The 20,226-nt window shown below is 39.2% G+C and overlaps 1 protein-coding gene across 1 annotated transcript in view; it reads right to left on the bottom strand.

Annotated features, from left to right (window-relative positions):
- Positions 1-6,913: 6,913 nt before the first annotated feature.
- Positions 6,914-20,226, bottom strand: part of LOC140241327 (transcription factor COE1-like) — a 157,294-nt gene continuing 143,981 nt past the window's right edge. Inside the window, exons 9-14 of the mRNA XM_072321055.1 lie at positions 19,999-20,129; positions 17,531-17,746; positions 16,601-16,781; positions 14,052-14,243; positions 10,289-10,522; positions 6,914-7,026 (exon numbers count right to left, since the gene is read on the bottom strand). Of these exons, the coding sequence (XP_072177156.1) occupies positions 6,914-7,026; positions 10,289-10,522; positions 14,052-14,243; positions 16,601-16,781; positions 17,531-17,746; positions 19,999-20,129 (1,067 nt within the window). The remainder of the gene's footprint in view (positions 7,027-10,288; positions 10,523-14,051; positions 14,244-16,600; positions 16,782-17,530; positions 17,747-19,998; positions 20,130-20,226) is intronic.

Genomic DNA, 20,226 nt, shown 5'->3' with positions numbered 1-20,226 from the left:
TGTAATTGAAATTCTTGCACACTTCAAATGAAAGTGACTGTATTTTTCCTTTTGATTTATCCAATACTTGACTTGGCAGGTTCGACTTGGCCAAAAAAAAAGTTTTTGTACATGAGTGTAAAAAAAAAAGGTTTTTCTTTTTGGCTTCGAATTAGGTGAGTTATGGCTCATGTTTCTTGTTACTAATGCAGAATTTGCTTTATATAGAACAGGGTAGTTGATGTATACCTTTATCTTGGTACTTTTAGAGTTATCTGAAAAAAAATGTCTGAAAATGCAGTCAACTGATAAAAGACTGAGTGGAGCCTTCTAACTTGTGCCATTATGTGCCTATTGTTCAGAAAGTATCAAACTCCAGAAATAAAGTTTAAAAAGCTTAAATTGGAACAGATTACTTCACATTCCACACATGAGCACACATAAACTTCTCTCATCTACATCTTCAGTCTTGCACATATTACATGAAACAGCAGCGATGGCTATTCATTTTGTCTTGTATTTGAAGTCACCATTGAATTTATTCATCATTAAAACACCAAGACATAGAGACACATACATAGATGCAAAGTGATAGGCAAGTTTACATTTCTCCCCCATTCTTCTTAAAATGGTATTCAGACAGCTATTTTTACAAGCATGGTGATATACTTTTTTTTTTTAAGTGTTTGCGTCACAGTTTTCATATAAAAATGGGAATTCATCACTTAACAAAATGAAACAAAGTAATCACATGATGAGTGTCTTTCTACTTGCCATCCCAAATCAAATCAGATTCTCAGAATGATATAAAAACTATTTACACTTTCATTGCTCACTTCATCTTTTTTTTTTCTTCTGTAACCTGATGGTCACAGGTATGTGGCTAACTAGTGACAATGTGTCAAGTACTCACACTATCCAAAACTATCAAAGTACCCTGTATTTATATTACTTTTTTTCCACATAGCAGAGACAAGTGACAAACTGTGACACTGTATCCCTCACCTTATAATCAAGGCAGGATACATAGGTGGGTTTGAGTGGTGATATTTTTTTCTCTTTTTTTTTTTTGCATCAATAATTGACATAATGAATACTACCTAAAACATCATACAAATTGTCATGATTACAAATCTATTCATTTTTTTTTTTACAAGTCAGAACAGTGTGTACAAACATTATGGAACAATTTCAGTTCTTGACATAATATCATTGAGTACATCAGCACGCAAATGGCAACAAGAGTATCTTAGTCTCGGTTCAATCAAAAGATTTTCCTGTTTGTGTAAAAGCTTGTCTTTGTTGTGATTTGTCTGTTTTGGTTTTTTCATTTGGTTTTTTTTTTTTCTGCAAAGAAATCTGATGAAGTATCATGCCATTGTACTTCCAAGATTTTTTTGGATGATGACCTTTTTATAAACCAAACTACCCTTGTTGTCCATATATATTTCCCACCTAGTGTACACTTCAAGAATGTACAAGAGTTATCATTTTTTACACATTACCATGGTAACAAAACATTGGCCCTGAGCATGGAATTCCATTTAAATGAACATAAAAACAACCTCTCACAGTTTGGAGTCTGTGTTGGTTCTCATGACGTAACTTGGCTGAATATCTTCTTTTTTTTTTTCATATTTTCTGAACAATTGATAATACTGACATTTTGTTGTTGAAAACACTTTAGACTCATTTCAGCTGAATACTCACAATTCTACACAACAGCAAAGGCTACAGCAAACTGATAAAAGACGGACAGTAATCCACATCCATAACACTAGGTTGAAAAAGAAAGAAGTGTTGCTACCCTAGGAAGTCTAGACTTACTTTTGGCTGTGAATGACAATGGAAATTCTAAAGGATGTGTGAAATTTTGTTGAGACGTGAAATGTTTACAGTAAGCAGTTATGACAAAGAGTGTACACCTTTCTTGTGGGAACACATTGTCAAGGTGTTTGAACATAGTCAAGGTCAACAGAACAAATTTCATACCTAACTGGCAAAGCAGTGTATACTGCATGTCCCCAAAAAAATTACAACGGGACCCTCCGCAATGATAACTTTAAAAATAGTGAATCAATCCAAATACAATTTCAGGGTATGAAACTATAACTTATTACCCACGTCTTGCAGAAAACCCCATACGATTTGCTTCAGTAGTCAAAGAGAAATGAGGAATTTTTGTTCGCAGAGCATGTCAGGAATCCCTTCCCTCTGAGTTCTGTGCATTGTGTTCACACATTAATATGCAGTTCAAAGAGCATCCAAGTGCTAAACTTGGAAGAATCACATCCACGACATGCTTCACAATGATTCACATTTCTCTGTTACCACTTAACCAAATCGAATGGGGTTTTCTGCAAAATATAGGTAAGATGTTATATTTTTAGAACCTGAAATAGCATTCAGACAGTTTAATCATATTGGAAGTTATCAATGCAAAAATCCGATTGTAGTTTTGAGATATACTGTACACACAATGGAGGTATGGGTTGGGGAGGGGGATGAAATTAGTTTTACCGATGGTGCATCCTGACCAGTTTACTGTAATCTTCAGGGCAGAGATGAAACCTTACAGATCTTACTGGAATAGAATGATGGAACATGGATAGAATTCAAGTAAAAGGAGAAAGGCCTTTGTTTGAACAAATTGAAAAATACCATTATCTGCATCCACACAGATTTGATCTTACAAGACTCAATAATTTCTGCTTTCAACCTGGAAGTTGAGTCTCTATTGGTATTTGGAATGATAGTAAAAATCTTTCTTACTCTGGAGAAAGAATCGATCAAGAGAAGCAATCTAGCTTTAGACAATACAAAGAGGAAATCATCCTAAGTTGAATTAACTCGCTTCAATCACTCATGCAGCTAATGTGTAAATCACAATAATTCTTCTTGGTATATGAGATACAAAATGTACTTCTGTGGACCACTTTAAATGGAATACATCACCTAATTATTAAATGAATACTTCATAGTATGATTTCAGATGAATTTTGGCAGAAAAAAACAACAACCCTGATTTACTTTTGTGACTTCGGCCTGATCTGTTTGCTATATTCTCTCTCTTTTCAAGAAAGCACACAAAGTTTGTATGCTCCACACTGAACAACCAAAATGTCTGGCATAGCAAACCCCTCCTTCCACTGATTGTCAGTATACAAATAATGAATGTTTACGAGTGCAATGGACAGAATATTTCAGGAGGTGAAATATGAAATGATCCATTCAACGAGGCGCAGCCAAGTTGAATGGATCAATAATTTCATCTATCACTGAATGAAATATTCTGTCCATTGCACGAATGAAAAACATTCATTATTTGTTTTATATAACACCTAAAAATAGATCCTTGTCATTTGATGTTTTGTGAATTTAGAAACAAGAGAGAAGGGACTAATTTGGTGTGCATCACTGGTTGCATGCACAGTGCAAACGCGTTCCATGTACATACATTCTTTTTGAATTATGAAAATGAAACACCAAAATGACTTTTCAGGAATGTGCCGGGCTCTCGGTGTGCGTGCAAATGGAGCAAATCACTTGGATCCAAGATTGCACGGTTAATGGAACCACAATTGCGTGAATGATGATGTAAGAAGTAAAATGGGACAAATGATCAATATCAAACAACCAATCAAATGTCAAGGATCTATTTAGATGTCACATAATGCTAAATTCAGGTAGTGGACCACTGCAGCGACCATGCTGCCTCGACAGTCGCAGATGATAACAGTGCCCCATAAAATACAAACTGCAAGTCACTTCTCAGTTCCAAACCTTTCTGAAGTACTGACATAGTCAAGTCATTAGCCGCTTATCCCTAGGCATGATTTCATAAAGGGAATGAGCAATCATTTATATTCAAGAATGGTAACTACAGCGGGCACTCCCCTTATAACGAACTTTGTTATAACAAAACTCTTGTTTCAACAAATTCAAAATTAAGGTCCCAAAATTATTGTCTATAGATCTTTATGTACTTTATTGCTCGGCTGTAATGAAATTTTGAGATAGCGAAAAAAACTTTGCCAGTCCCCGAGGATTTCATTTTAACAGGAGTCGCATGTATCAACAGCAGTGACTGCAATGGCTTGAGAAAATCTGCTGCATAGGTAGTTAGTGATTATTGTAAACTGCAATAATTGTGTGTCAATTATGAAACGGTGGCTGTGGGCGTGGTTACATCATCTGGAATCATGCTCTCTAGTAAAGTAAGAGTGTATTAAAGGATGCCTTCCCTTTACACTATGCTTGTTTAATCATTCAATTTTCAGCATTTTTCCATTGCTGCTTTCATTTGCATACATGTGATGCGTCTTCACAAAAGCAATATCATGTCTGGAAAATGATTTTTTGATTGTTGACAGGTATGAATTCACCAAAGTCGGCTTAGCACATATTTTTTTCTTCCTTTTATGATCTCCGACTTTATATGAGTAATGTGATGACAAACGGCATACAAAAACTATTCATCATTTTGCTTTTGTTACTGAATACACAATATTGCAGCAGTGGGTCCAAGCCAGAGGGGTACCCAAATGAATTGGATATCAAGCTGCCTTAATATGACTCAAGTGCAATTAAAGTGGGTAATGACTAAAAAAATGGAATTGACTTTGGTCTAAGATTTATCAACGGTAATGTGCATTACCATCATATTTCAATGACGGAGGAAAAGAGTAATTCTATGCTTGTTTTAGTCCAAGAATGGCCTGTTACGAGAGAATGTGCATATTTGACAGAACTTTTCAAACAGAAATGTTATCAGCACAAACTGGAGCACAATGCTTTTACAGCATGGACAATTGTGAGCAAAATCAATTACAGAGGTTGTGGAATGGCAATCTAAGTCATACTTAAGCCAAAGTGGTCATACCTCTTAAAAAAGAAGAAAAAAAAAAGACACACAAGGGACTCATGAAAATTATACAGAAGACAGACATTCACAAGGACCAAACATGTTTTATCACAAACTTAACATGCTTACTGTGATCACAGATTAAAAAAAAAAAAACTAAACCAAACCTTCATATAGAATATATATAAATATAAATATATACAGGTGATTTCTTGAATCTTGTGCATTGAATACAATGACAAATCTTTAACTCTCTCTCTTTCTCTCTCTCTCTCACACTTGTATCATCTAAAACCACAGCAAAGAATCTTGTAGCTGATGTGTCTTTGATGAGTTATTTCTACTTTCTACACAATATATTATAACAACTTTGTATTTGTCGTAACAGAACTTTGATTCCTTAATTAAGCTAAGCGATAAAAATCTGTACATTATAGGGGATGAATACTGCCCGACTATCTACATGGCTTCAAAGCATTTGGGTTGAGTCTTACACAATCTCCTCCATAGTTTTGGGCCAGTGAATGCTATTTACATATATTACCTACTCATATAAATACCATCTTTGTACATGTGGCAAGCACCAGGTTCAAAATGTAAATGATTTTCCTTCTCTCTGTTTCAACTTCTTCTCTGGAAAAAAAGAAAGAAAAGTTTCCGTATAAATAAGTGGACACAGGATGACAAGTTAGTATTTCTGGAACATTCATCTTCCATAGGATCTTCCACTTGGCAATATATCTGTGAAGCATCTCTTCTTGGTTCTGTCCTAGCTTACATCCTCTGCATCTCGTTGAAGATTATGCATTTGCATCGCCTTATGGAGAACGGTTGAAAACACAACTCTTTGTGATCCTGGCCATTCTGTGTTAATAGAATTGACCTGATTAATTAACCATCAATGACATCATGATGGATAATTGAGTAATGGCTCCCTATTGCTAATGGAATCCTACTTAAAAATAATTGCCACTCCCATATTACTTTATGCATTTAATTTACCGTTACTTTGATTAGCATCTTCATTGTCATGGCATCATAGAATCTTTAAAAAAAAAAAAAATTATTCAAATTTAATCAGCGTTCTCCGCTGTGGTTAAAAAACATATTTCTGATCAGTGCGTCTGCTTGCTTTTCTAATACCATATCTCAGTTAAGTTTTAGTCACCTGGGTGATTTCATGCGATGCCAACATTTTCTTCTTAGCTCACCATCCCATATCATTATGCATCTCCTTTCAAACTGTGACATAAAAAAACCTTGTCTATTGGTTACCACTACCTCGGTGAGAGCAGTATGAAACCTTGAAGCACAGACCGAACCTGCCAAGATTTGAATTGACCGATACTTTCACACTCTGTGGGTGGAGAAGTAAAAGCTCAAACTTTCTAATCAGCAGGATTGGGAGAAATCAAACGTGGGGTGTGTCGGCGCCCTCAAGGGGGACCAACTATTCACCCCCACTAATCCAATCAACCTTGCCCCTATTTTCAGCAGAGCCCAAGTGAGGTACATACCGGCATTTCCCCCTTGCCATGCTGAATGGGCTCTGTGAGTACAGTATTGGTGGGCCAGTGGAAATGTGTAGGAGAATCCTTCATTAGTGCAAAAGTTTGGTTGTCCGGGGGGTCTATAGTTGGAAGGGGAGGGGGAGGGATTGGGCTGGGATGAGTGTAGCATTTTTCTCCATGTATTTCAGCATCTCGTTACCGTACTGAGATTGGAGCCGTTTGCTAGATATTGATTCTTCTTGCGTGAGGAATTAAAAAGAGTGATATCGCACATATCACATCCTCGTATCCTCTTACTTGATTTACGTAAATTACATTAAATGCAGCACTTGCCCTATAAGATCTAACAAAATACAGAGACAATGGAATTTAGGAAGGGGGTGTCATCTTTCCACCCTAGAACAAAAGATCAATGGTAAGGACAGAGGGAACTTCCTGGACAATAAGACGAAGTCACATTCACACCTCCTGTACACCTGCAATGTCCACTCAAACTTGATGTATCTAAATGTCGTCCTGATTTTGACTTTGTGAGCCGGAGGTGTGTTCTCACTTTGCTTCACTTGCCGGGGCTGTCAATGTGACTGCTATAGGACGAGGCGCTACAAGTTGGGAGTGCGAACGGTCCTCCTACCCCACAAAAGGAGGGCGGTGACATCATGGCAGCATTTCCTGCAGGGGAGGAGAGAAAGAGATAAAATATGGGGGAAAGAGAGAAGATATCATTAATATGATGAGCCAACAAAGTATGTTATACACTACAGGAATGTGGAGGGATTCGTTAGCAAGCTCGTATCATGCAGTCATCAATTCAAAGAAACAAACCTCTGAATCAGTCACTTTTTTGACTGTTAAAGTCAGTTTAGTTATTATATACGTGTCTATATATATTGATGTATGTGTGTGTGTGTGTGTGTGTGTGTATATATATTATATACACATACATACACACACATGCACATAATATACACATAACTTTTTATATGACTTACTGCATAAATTGCAAATTATTACTACAAAAATCACTGTAAAAGCTGGTATTTTTGTGAGGGTTTAATTTTTGCCAATTTCATGAATCACTATAGGGCTGCGTATTTAACAAAACATAAAAATATCGCCATGTGCAGTGAAGCAATGTGCACCTAGAATAGCCCCGACAGTGTCAAATAGCGAATACAACATTTCACAAAAATATCTGTACCTGAAAATAACAACCCCAAAATAACAGTTATAACAGTATTGAAATCCCTATGATAACATTTCTATACTTGCATAAATATCATAAAAATGTCTAGAAATTACAATTGCCACACACACTTTTCATCATAAAAATATTGAAGAGTCTCTACAAAATCTACAGAAATGTGTCCCATAAAAATGGACACACACAAAAAAAAAATATATGGTAGGCTGGCCATGGGTTAGGCTACTGAAGAAATCTTTAGGCACTGCATATTATATGTGCTTTATCTGAATTTCTAAATTTGATAATTGTGTACAACCATGCAGCAACATGCAAGGCAGGGTACTGAGAAACAGGATGGTTTGCCATCTTGGAAGTCGAGATGGCAGCAGCAGTGGATGTGGAAGGCGATAGCAGTCAAGCAAGGGGGAAAGTCACTTATAATGAATAGGATGCAAAGAGTGCTACTGACTACAAACAGTGGGTACAGGGAATACTTGGTAGCAGACAAAAACGAATGAAAGGTTCCATTTCTCTCTCAAATCATGCTATTCATATGGCTCTCATTGACAAGTCCTCTAAGCCCCAAACAATCTGTGACAACTGTAAAACCACACTTCTTTTTTTTTAACTTTTGCAAATTTCGCTAGATGACAAGATTCTCAAACGTATTAAAAAAAACCCTGTATTACTACGACTTGTAGTCTACTCGTAATGATGCCAAAAAAAAAAAAATATATATATATATATATATATTGGGACTTCAAATACCAGGAGTACTTCAAGATATTTTATGGTCATTCTTATCAGTGTTCCCAAGGGGAAGATAAGACATCGGAAATCAAAGCTGCAGTAGCACATCCTTCGTGATTTCTCCCTTATTAAATGATGTACAAGCCCTGTTGCTTGATGGTTCCTGGTGAGTCAGGTCTTATACCTTTGCAAGCTTGGTCCCATGTCAACGTTTCAGCTGTCATGTCACATTTTATGTTACGCAGAATTTATCTGTCAGCAGATCAACATGAGTTTCAGTGAAAAAAAAAAATAACACTCCAAACATTCATTGATCTCCTCATTCTTCTTTTTATTTCTTTTTTCCCCCTTCTCCTCATCCTGCTGTTTTTACTAATTTTCTTCATATTTCTTCTTCTTCTTCCTCCTCCTCCTCCTTTATTCTTCCTCAGTCTCTGCTTCTTCCATTTCAGTTTCATCTTCTCCTAATCCTTACTTCTTCCTCATTCTCTTCTCCTCATTGTCGTCTTCTTTGCCACCACCTCCTCCTTCTCCTCTTCCTCCTCCTCTTCATTCTCCTCTTTCTTCTGCAATATTTATCCAATCTTCTCGTTCCTTCTCTGTTCTCCTGTCTTCCGTGATTCCTTCCCACCCCCCCAGTTTTCTCATCCATATGATAGGGTGAGAAGGGTAGGGGATTTTACCAACATTATCTTGTCTTTTCCATGAACTCTTGTTAATGACTGACTAGCAAAGCAGTAATAGAAAGCTTAGGATAATGACACGAGGGGATGTTAATTCTGATGCTAAAATGGACATAGTCATATTACTTGGCTTTTCTCTAATAAGGAATTGCTTGGCATTGTGTTAAGGCGTTGGGTGTGTGCATACTGGAAATTCAGTGCTATAGAATACTAGCACAGATCTTTACTTCAGTTAGAAGTGGATCAAAAACTCACGTATACATGAGCACACACACACACAACATACACGCACCCACACACATACACACAGACACACACAGTAAAATTGGGTTAGTAGAGCGAAGTAAAGAGTGAAAAATGAGCTACAGAACAGATTGAGCTAGTGAATGTAATTATATGATCAGGATAAGAAAGAAAAAAAGCAGAAAGGGATTTGTAAATGATGGATTCTGGTTAGAGTTGGTGTGCATTCCTTCCTAACACTACTACTACACTGACATACCAGATATATTCTTAACGATGTTTGTTTTTCTGTAGTCTTATTGTTTTCAATAGCACATATCTGACGTAGAACACTTTATGTCTTACTCCGGAGTGTAAAGCACAAGCAACCCACAATTACAGCATATTGACATATCAATATGTATGAGCAAAGACTATGTTGGTACCTTTTCATCCATGTGAATAAATGCGAAAATCATATTTTGAAAACAACAGGAGACCCATATCAGGATTCTGACTGGTTAGAAAACATTTTTATCCGATATTCATGTTTGAGGTAATCTATCTATATGCATTTTTTTTTTTTTATAGAAATACGACCCTGAACTTTCATTCAAATATTATTGAAATATTATCTTGTTCTGCACATTTCTGCCTTATTGTACATTTGCTATTGTAGGGTATGACATGGTACTCTTTTCTTGCTCTTTGTTTAAATGTGATTTAAATTTCCATGATGTGAGTCAATTGAAACATTCCTTACCCAACTGTTCAACTGATCTATCTTTGATAATATTACCTACATTTAGACACATTATGACTACTGCTTTTGATTCCATTCCATTAATGGTAACTCAAATTTAAATTTATGTTATCTGTACTCCAATGCAGTGCAATGATATGTGTGGAACTTCGCACCGCCTTTCTTGATCTTACTAGAAAGATGTGGTATATAGCATGCTAGCTATTACTACAAAGGTATATATGATAGGATGTGATGTGCATTGGGTGTAGAATGAACACCAGAGATTAACCAATCTGACAAAACTGGGGTGAGAGAGCCCAACCTTGGGAGTCTGAAGAGTCCACATACCTGGGTTGGAGGCTGGCCCCACGCCCCCTCCTCCGCCCCCCACCACCACGCCTCCACCGGCGGACGGACTGGAGGGGGAGCGGACCACGGGGGCAAAGGCGCTCCTCTGCTTAACAGCCGTGATCATGTTGGCAGGAGAGAAGGACAGAGGGCCCGAGCTGGAGGACTGATTGCCCCCAGCTGTGCTGGTGGGGTTGTGAGGATGGGACAGGGGTGGTGATGAGGGTACAATGGCTAAAGGGGTGTGGAAGGAGGGTGGGGCAGTGCAGTGCAGGTGGGGTGGGATGGGGTTGGGTAACACCAGTGATATTTGGCAAAAAATAGAACAACACGCACAGGGTTTTTAAGAGAACCAAGAATCAGCAAAGAATTTAAGATGAAGGAAATTTAGCATATTTTCAAAATGGGAAGAAATTGGAGATCACCTTAAAACAATTCATTTTGACAGAAAATGTAATATGGAAATTAACAATAACTCATATAGAACCACAGGGAGGGGGATAGGGTTTAAGATAACAATACACAGAGGGCAGAGGACATCGGAACAGGAAGAAAATATTTATCCAAATAAAAGTAGCAGATTTGATTTGAATGATGTGAATACAAAAAGAAAAGAAGCCAAATTGATGAGAGAATTAGTTTAAGGGGAAGGTGTAGGAGGTATGTATCAGTGATTGTATCACATTTGGACGAGAGGAGAGGAATACACGGAAAGGAAGCAAAGAAAAACAAACAGAAAAGAGCATTAAGCTTTTTGGTGAGGACAGTAAATGGGCACCACAAAAAGATCAGCGCACATTTTTTTCATTACTCTGCAGAAGGAAGTGTAGATGGATTCCCCCAAGAAAAAAGAGATCAAAAGAGCTCGCTTTGACCAATCACAGATACTTTTATCTTAACAAGCTTCGACATTGATCGTTTCCATCATTAACACCTGACCTGTAGTGTCTTTCTTTGTTTGTTTACTCACATCACCTGCCCAGGCAATTGTCAGAATGCTAAAATTAATTTTGCCTGGCTTTATCTGGCATCAAAATCTTTCCAATCACCTCTTGTTTCTTAATTTTTTCCTTCATCCCAAAAAGGGCGATAGAAATCGCATCGATGATCCAGCTGGATTTCTGATTGATTTCTTCGACAAATACTCAATTTGGGGCCGCATGCCAGAGATTGGCTGTGACGGTCGGGAGGTGATTCATGAGCGAGTCGAGTCAGCAGGGGACTGAGCGAAGATCCTTATCACGTGAAGAGTATCCACTTCTAGCACATGGAGGCAAATCATGGGGGAGTGCGGCAGGAAAGTAGGACTGCCACCGGGCAATGAACATGGTGGAGAATCTTGGGCAGGCAAGTGGTTTTATGGGGGTGTTTACGAGAACTCTTACAACATGGGGTTACAAATCATAAAATAAAAGCTAACAAAACCATTCAGAATAACCAAAGATAAAATGAAACAGAAGGAATGTAAGAAGAAAAGAAAAACAGTTCATGGAACTGGCAAAGCAAACCAAGTCATAAGCAAATTGAGGACCACTAAAAAATCATGGTAATGAGGGCAACTGAGAAGAATGGAAGCAGTAGAGGGTGTTGATGATTTGGTAGGTTTCATGCCCCCCTCCTTCCCCCCTTTCATCTCTCCCTTCTTTCACCCCTCCCTATCCTGGTGGAAGTACCCCTCTTCCTCCGCCTCTCTCCCACCCCAATGTCAATCCTGGAGTCATTTATTACCTGTGTCCCTTGCGGCCATTAAAACAACTATACCCCTGCATCCTGTTTGCTAATGGTGCGTCACACCAGACGAGAGCAGCAAGAGAGAAAAACAAGTCCTACTGGTAAGAGACCATTTGAGGTATGCAGTTTTCAAAGCCAACATCTCTACTACCTGCTCACACTCAGACAATTCCTTCTCAGTCACCCCAGATCTACTTTTCTCTCTCTTACTCTCTCTCTCTCTCTCACACATACACACACACACACATACACATTTACATACATACATACATACATACATACATACATACATACACAAACTCAAACACTATGAAAACTGTGTTTCTTGTGCATGATATCAAGCCGTAATAATTGTATGAATAGGAGATGATTTTACATGCCACAAGGCAAAACTGAGTCAATCTGCACCTCATAGTCTACAAACTACAGCAACCTGTCATAACATTCCATGAATGATGATAGATGTAATCATTCATTACTGGAAGTGTAGCAGTGATACCCTTTTACACATTTGATTATTTCTCCTGAATTTCCTCTTTTTGATAGTTTCTGATAGTTCAGACAGACTAACCTACAAAGGAAGAATCCATGGTTTTGTGGTTTACTAATACCAAGAGAGCAACCTGAGTTTTTGCCAGAAACTTGATCACAAACCATCTGACTTGGCATCACCGTCATCATCCTCTCATCAACTGAATCTGTCTTCAAGCTTGGTGTAGGGCAGTGCATCATCACTGAACACTCCTCTACTCTCTGAAGAATTGACATCCATCTTGTGAAAGATTCATCCCTCACGTCACTGACCAACAAAGTGTATTGGCTACCCGACCTTCTTGCTGTAGACAAGACCTGCCAACTAGACTAAACTTTTTGATGTTTTGGAATAATGAGGTGAAATGCTAAGCCCAAACTAGGCAGAACGGCAACATATCGTGGTAACTGAAAACAGGCATACACGTCATGACATCTTTAAAGATGACTGACAGGAGGTAGCAAAGCATGTCAGACCAACAGTTGGAATGGAAACCTCTCTGAAGGGGTCTTGAGGATAAAAAGCCATGAAGGTTGATGGCACTGAAGTCGCACCAAATCTCCTCCACTTTTCATGTCAAGACGGATGCTTGGAGCAGTGCCATAGTGGGTCCATCGTATGCAGGCTTGCCAACATTTCCACAACAAAGTCAGGGAAGTTCTACAGAGCAACTAGAAAGATACTCACACATTGCATTCATCTCCATAGGCAATAATGACTCCAAAAGCAAAGAGGCTTTTAACATTTTCTTGTCAGTACATGGAGAGAATTCTAATAGTTTTTTGAGCCACCTGTAGAACCTCTTGAAGGTTGAGGAAGGAGACATGGCAGTCCCATCAAAACTTTCCTCCATCACTGCACCATCATGCCACAGGGTTTGTATATTCACCGGATACCAGCACCTGTTTCACAGGTGAGGTGACGAAGAAGCCTGGTAGGCAATCTCTAGTTCATACTGATACATCAAGGGTGAGCTCAGTGAGTCGTTGGAGGCAGTCTGCATGCCAGGATGGGATAGGGTATGTTGGCACATGGCTGGGATTGGTTTGGGTGGTTTTGTATCCTGCAACCTCTATGTCATTCAATCAGGCTGCACTTTTGAATAACAGTTTGTTCTTAAAGCCAGTAAATGTCTGAATTTTCAAGTGAATGCTGATGCTGATAAGCAAAGGTTGCCATCTTTTTGTTGCAGCCATCTTTTCTTCCTGTTTTCTTGTTGAATTTTTTCAACCTTGCCTTATTCATGCAAAGCAAAACAAAGGATGTGACAAGAAAAGTTGCATATACTGCAATCAGTCTGAAAAAGAAGATGCCACATCAATGTCCATCATGGTTGATATGAAACAAATAAAAACAAATCTATCAGCAAACTGTGCCAACAAAGCCCTTTCACATCCTGCCTTGACCACTAGATGTGTAAAAAGGAAGGGAAGTGGGTTCTGGGTTGAGGAGCACCCCGAGTCCTGGGGGACCATAGAGAGAGGCGGATCTGAGACTCACTTGCAGCACCGTTGAAGAGACTTGGTGAGGAGGGAACCCCCATGTTGGACAGGTTGCTGGCACTGGTGTAGCCGTTGAGGGCCGAGGAACCGGTGTAGGAGCTCGGACTGCCGCCACTACTGTGTGGCGTCGAGAGGCCTGACGAGTAGCCTCGCGGTGATAGCGTACTACCAGGCTGGACCCGAGAAAAACCTACAGAGGTCAGAGGTGAAGGGGTGAGAGAAAGAGAGAGAGGGAGACAAAAAGAAGTTTTAAGGGATGTGCACTTTACTGGACTCCAAGAGGTATCAAAAAAGAAGTCCTAAACTGACGTACGAGATAGACAAAGGAAGAGAGATGGGTTCCTAGATAAGACACTGAAGATGCAGCATACTCCCCTCATTTACTTCTTCCTGTCTTCATCTTCCATTCATTCCTTGTCATCTCATTCATCCGTAACATCCACCTTATGAATATTCATGACATACAGAATACTTTTTTAATTGATAGAACATAAAATGCACTCATATGGAACATCATGTACATTGAAGGACTCTCTGAGGAATAGGTTGAGACATGGCAAGGGAGTCTTGGGAGAACGTTTTGAGGTTCCTTACAGCATCGGCGGACGATAACAATGACACATGCAAAGAGAGAGAGAGGAAAAAAAAAGCAATTGCATATAAAAACTTTCTGCAAGACACTTGGAGGGATCACCAAGTTAAAGGACGGGAGAGGAAGAGAGTGGGGGGCCCTGTCGACGACAAGACAAATACAATGGCAATTCCCCTCAGACCTGTGTGACAAGCACCGGAGCTAGGATTTTATACCTGTACCTTGACTCACTTCCCGTGAATTAAATCGCGGGCTATTATGTTCATAGGAGCACTGGTTTCGCATCTTACGGGCCGACGTGATGACAAATTTGTTCAAACACGAAATCTGGTAATGGGAGTTGGCACGGCAGTGCAGATGGAGGGAGCGACAAGCCCCAACAGTAAATTGCAAACACATTTCTCTCTCTCTGAAGCATAAAGCGAGAAGAAGCAAGTATTAACCAACTCAGTTTGAAAGGAAAGGAAAGCAAGATTAAAGCCTATTTATGCTGGTAGGAAGTACTACCCCTCAACTATGAATCGAGTGAGGAAAGATCTCTTATCCATATTTTTTCCAGAAAATTAAACCAAATGACTGACACTAGGCCAGCACTGCCCAAGAAACGAAACTTGCCTGGGCCTAAGCAACCAATCTGGTTCCTGATTTTAATTGATTCCTCTTTATCTAACACGGAAAACAATGTGTTTCTTATCTACTCATATGTCTCAATTACCAGATGATGAGATCACGCCACGCAAAAATGGGCCACTCAATTATCCGTCATCTCCCCACTGTAAGAAAGTACTTAAGTTTTGATATCTTGAGATAATGGCATCAAATTAGGGTTGATCATTCAATCATGTTCATATCGGGTGAAACAAATGTCAGGGGAAGCTAAAATTGATGGAACATGCCAAGATATATATCTTCACTTTTCCCAACTGACCTCTTCTAATAATAAGGAGACAATGACCACAGGGAAAGAGTCTTCTTTAAGCATCTACAACAAGTGAAGCAAAATATGGGTTGCAGGAAAAAGGACTTTATTCATAGCCTGCATACAGATTGAGTCAGAAGATAGCAGTATATCTATATGTGCACACTCCTCTTACCAGTCTTAACACATTCTATACTGAATTCTGAAATCCCCACAGATTTAGTACACATGCCATCAGGTTCCCGTATGGAATGGGTTAAGTGGACTTCTTCAGTAGTTCACCACTCCAAACTTTTTCTGTTATGCAAACTTGATTCACTAAGTATTTAACTACACACACACAAATGCACACACAGACAGACAGACACACACTCAAAAAAAAAATCACACACAAACACACAGACTTTATAATTTCTTATTGTCTACTACCAGTAGGAGACAAAATACTGTCAAAAGACGGATCCTAATACAGTGACACAGAAATTCAATAGGCGTTACATATTTCAAAGAGTAGTCTGATATCTCACCTAAAATGGAAATATTTCTACCAAAGGACCGCTAATCCCCCTCTCTATCCATGAATACGCCCCATTCCCATTTATCAAGTTCATGTGTTTCTCTTTATGACGAAACCTCCATTTTTTAGACAATGGAAGTGCAACTAATGATAGTATTCTGCAGCATTCTACAAAAGATCCTTCAGAATTTATCTTTCATTCATCACAAATGGATGCAATGAACATACCACTTTAACCCATTGAGGACAGACTGATTTTGCTACAACACGCATTTCCCATAGACACTTGCCCGAGTATAGTCTGAACTCGTCCTCAACAGGTAAAAAAAAACCCACAAAACAAAACAAAAAAACCCCTCTTGATAACGTGAATGTTCACAATGTGACAATGACAAGAGTTTCCCTGCAAGTTAGTTTGTTTTTCATCTTTACTCTTGATTTTACATTCAGTTACACTACCTGAATGAAAATATTTTCTTTCTCTCTCATGTGAGGAGACACGATAAACTTGACCCTTACCTGAATGTTGGTCACCATCGTGTTCCACCGCTAGCTGGCTGCCGAATGAGTTCATGGGCACGAGGCTGCCGGCTGAGGTGTTGTTGAGGGCCGGTGACCTGGGCGGACCAATAGGAAGCTGATTCCTTGGCATGCTGTAGAGGGCCTCCGCAAGATCTGCCGCCCTCTTCAGGATGATTTCCTGAGGAAAATCAAAAACTTCTTGTGAGGAACTTGTAGATATTGGGTCTCACAATCCCACATAGCAATCCCATAACCAATCTAAAAATACTACATATACTCAGAAAAAGAAAAAAAAAAAAAATCATGCCGGATCTGACCTGAAAATGTGATGTGAAACTTGATAACTTCATTTCCCCGATCCAAAGGTTTAAATTATACTCTAACTCTTTGGACAGTTGTGATGACACATGTTAGTGTTTGGCATATCGTACACTTCTTTTCGATTGTACTCCATCTTGAATACATAGAATACCAGACAGTAATCAATTCATCAGAGAAGTTATTTCACTGACCGGGACTCTCATCATTTTTGAAGATTCAGAATTTAGATACCGGTACTAGATATTCTAGTTAAAACCAGTTATTCACACCATGGCAAAAATGAATGTTTTGGGGTAAGAACTATCTTGGAAATTCTTGCAATTTCACCACAAGGAAAGCAAAACATGAATTGGAACATAAATGTGTGATTTTAACATAATCTATTGTCTGTATTAGATCTAGTCCTAGATACCTTGAACTCCTGATTGTGGGAAGCTCATGGTCCTGCAGACAGACTAAACAAATTCTCAGATTTGCAGCAAACAAGTTGATATACATTGTTTCAGTTCATAACTCATCATTACTGCCTGGGTGTCGAGATCTAAGAAATGATATGACATTTAGCCCGGTCCTTAGCTTGTGCATCGCAGCATGTTACCAGCTCACCTTTGGCAATCTGTCCGGATCACCAGGATGCCGCGGTACGAGCTTACTCAGTCGCTGGAACCCGTAATCTATCGTTGGCTCGGTCAGTGACACGTAGACAAACCTGCCTGGCGCCCCCTTGCAGAATTGCTTGGACTTGTAAGACAACGTGACCTCTACCACCCCAGGGATGTGTCGCGGTGGGGTCTGCACCCTGATGGCATGTGATGTGATAAGCTATGGAAAAGAGAGAGTGCAAAGCAAGGTGAGTTAAAGAAAAATCGAACATATGACCAATATAAAGAACAGGTCAAAGACAATGGCAGTTCAGCTGCAGGACAAGATAATAAACAAATTAACGAATGGCTTGTCTTGATCATAGAATTGGTGCTGAATTTGTATGTATTTCAATTGTTGCCCAGGAAGTATGAAATAACTTGCTGAGGAACATGACTTAGAGAATAAATGAGGTGCTAAACTACTAGTGCATGGAATTCCATGATGAATAACGAGGGACTTATTTGGAAAAATTTGATGAACTCAATAGTTCAATATCACAGCTACACAGATGCGATATTTCCAGGGTATTTTGAACTACTAAACTAGTGAACTACTAAATAAAATGAATAATGCATTAAAAATACAAATACCTATTTATAGATATTCCTAGTTCTGTCACACCTTTTTGACCTGTGTAAACTCTTAGATAAAGTTGTGCAGTTACATCCAGACAGCTTTTTATGTTTGCGATATTTTCCCTTGGCCACAGCAATTCATTAAGCCAGGAGGAAGTGCAGTAACCGTCGTCTCTGTGCCTACCCCCGCTGCCAAAAGTCACTGCACACTGACAGAGTGCATCGGGCACAAACGGGTGAGTAAGAAAGGCTCACTTTAATGACAGATAATTGTGGCAGATTGCCGCGTCCCAACCCCACATCCACCCAAAGTTGTTGCCATGGCAACCCAGCTCCCAGTGGGCCCTCCAAAATCATGGACACACAGTCCCCTCGTCATGATTCTTCTTCTTCTCCTTCTTCTAAAACCTGCCCCTTCAAAATCCCCCCCCCCCCAAAGAAAAAAGAAGAAATCTTGCATCATTGGCTGCAACTTCTGGTTTTGATCATCTTGTAAATACACACTTAAAAGATGGATGATGAGAGAGCTGATGACGTACAAGAAGAATGAGGTCACAATGTGCTCCGTTTATTGATACCATATCTCCCCTCTTTGTCTCTTCTCTGATACATCATCACCAGCATGACAATGTTCTCTATGCCACTAACTCTATTCATCTCACACAGCCAAGCTTGGAGTATGAACTCATTATCTCTTGTTCCTCATTCGCCTGGGCCCGGTTGAATAAAAAGCTGAAATCAGTCATATGTCAGAATATCAAATACCAGTCAGTGAATATTCAGATACTCTGATTGGCTGAAACCTGACATATATTTCTGATTTTCTGACTTATGTTTGATTGCATCTTTTTATGCCACAGGGCCCTAGACCCTCAGCTTTAGAGAGGATAATTACTTTAATGCCTATAGGCAGCTATTACATGAAAATGATCATGATTACCATTTGTTTCTGAGAAGGAATGTGTCAGTGATTAGACTTCCAATAGCTGATCCTGAAAAATTGTTCCATATATATCTCTTTCTTTCTCTCCTTCAAATTAATTTGAGCGAAATTACAAAGGTTTGCGATGTTGTTGTTTTTTTCAGCCTTGCAAAATTCTGGTCTGGCTTTGACTGTCTTATAATGCTCATTTTTTGTTTACTTTCTCCTTTCTTCTTTGAGGGAAGGAGGGAGGGAAGAAGGGGTGGGGGAATGATCTTAACGACATTTTAACCTTGCCACAGACAGTAAATGTCAGAAACAATTACGGGAGTATGATTGTATTAAGAGCCGCGTCACCGGGGGTAATGCACTCAGAAAGTTCCCTTTTCAAATGATGCAATAGTTTGTGGTACCCTTCCTCAGAATTGTCCATTCCTGCCAATCTAGCATGCTTTTCCCTCGCAAATCTTGACAGATTGGTTAGATAGACTATTCCACTCGATTTCAAGTTTTATTTTCCGGCATCTAAAAGGACGACTTAGCAGGCAGTAGGAATGACAACAATAAAATCGTGGAGGAATTTCTCATGAATGAATGGTTGAAAAGTTAGCAATGCCCTAAAAGTTCTCAATGTTTTATTATCATGTCGAATGCTACCCTGATGTAACATATTAGAAAGAGGAGAAAAAGTTGCTTTGCCTGTTGGACCTTTCTGACAAATCAAGAATCATTAATACACCTGACAAAAGGACATTTCGACATACACTCTGACAACAGTCATCACTGCAAACTTCCATGATAGAAATGTTTTAACTCACTGAAGTCTTGTCCAAAGTATTCTTGGGGAGGTGTCTACAGGAAACGTGTTTTTTTTTTTTAATAGTAAAATCAGCTTAATTGTCCTCAACAGGTTAATGGTCAACAGGTCTCACCTCACTCCACACTATCATGCTGCCGAACACCACCTGCAGCCCGTCAAAGAAGTTGTCGCCGACGATGATGACTGTGGCGCCCCCTGTAGTCCAACCCTCGCTGGGACTGATGGCTTTGATGCATGGCGTAGCTGTAGGGTACGCACAGTTCCAGAATGGGTAATGGGAGGTACCTGTTTGTTTGTATATATTTCACAATGCCACGCTCTCAATTTCATGCAAAATATA

This window comes from Diadema setosum, chromosome 18 (assembly GCF_964275005.1).
Source record: "Diadema setosum chromosome 18, eeDiaSeto1, whole genome shotgun sequence".
In the NCBI taxonomy this organism is placed as follows: domain Eukaryota; kingdom Metazoa; phylum Echinodermata; class Echinoidea; order Diadematoida; family Diadematidae; genus Diadema; species Diadema setosum.
This window is presented reverse-complemented; position numbering and strand designations above follow the sequence as displayed.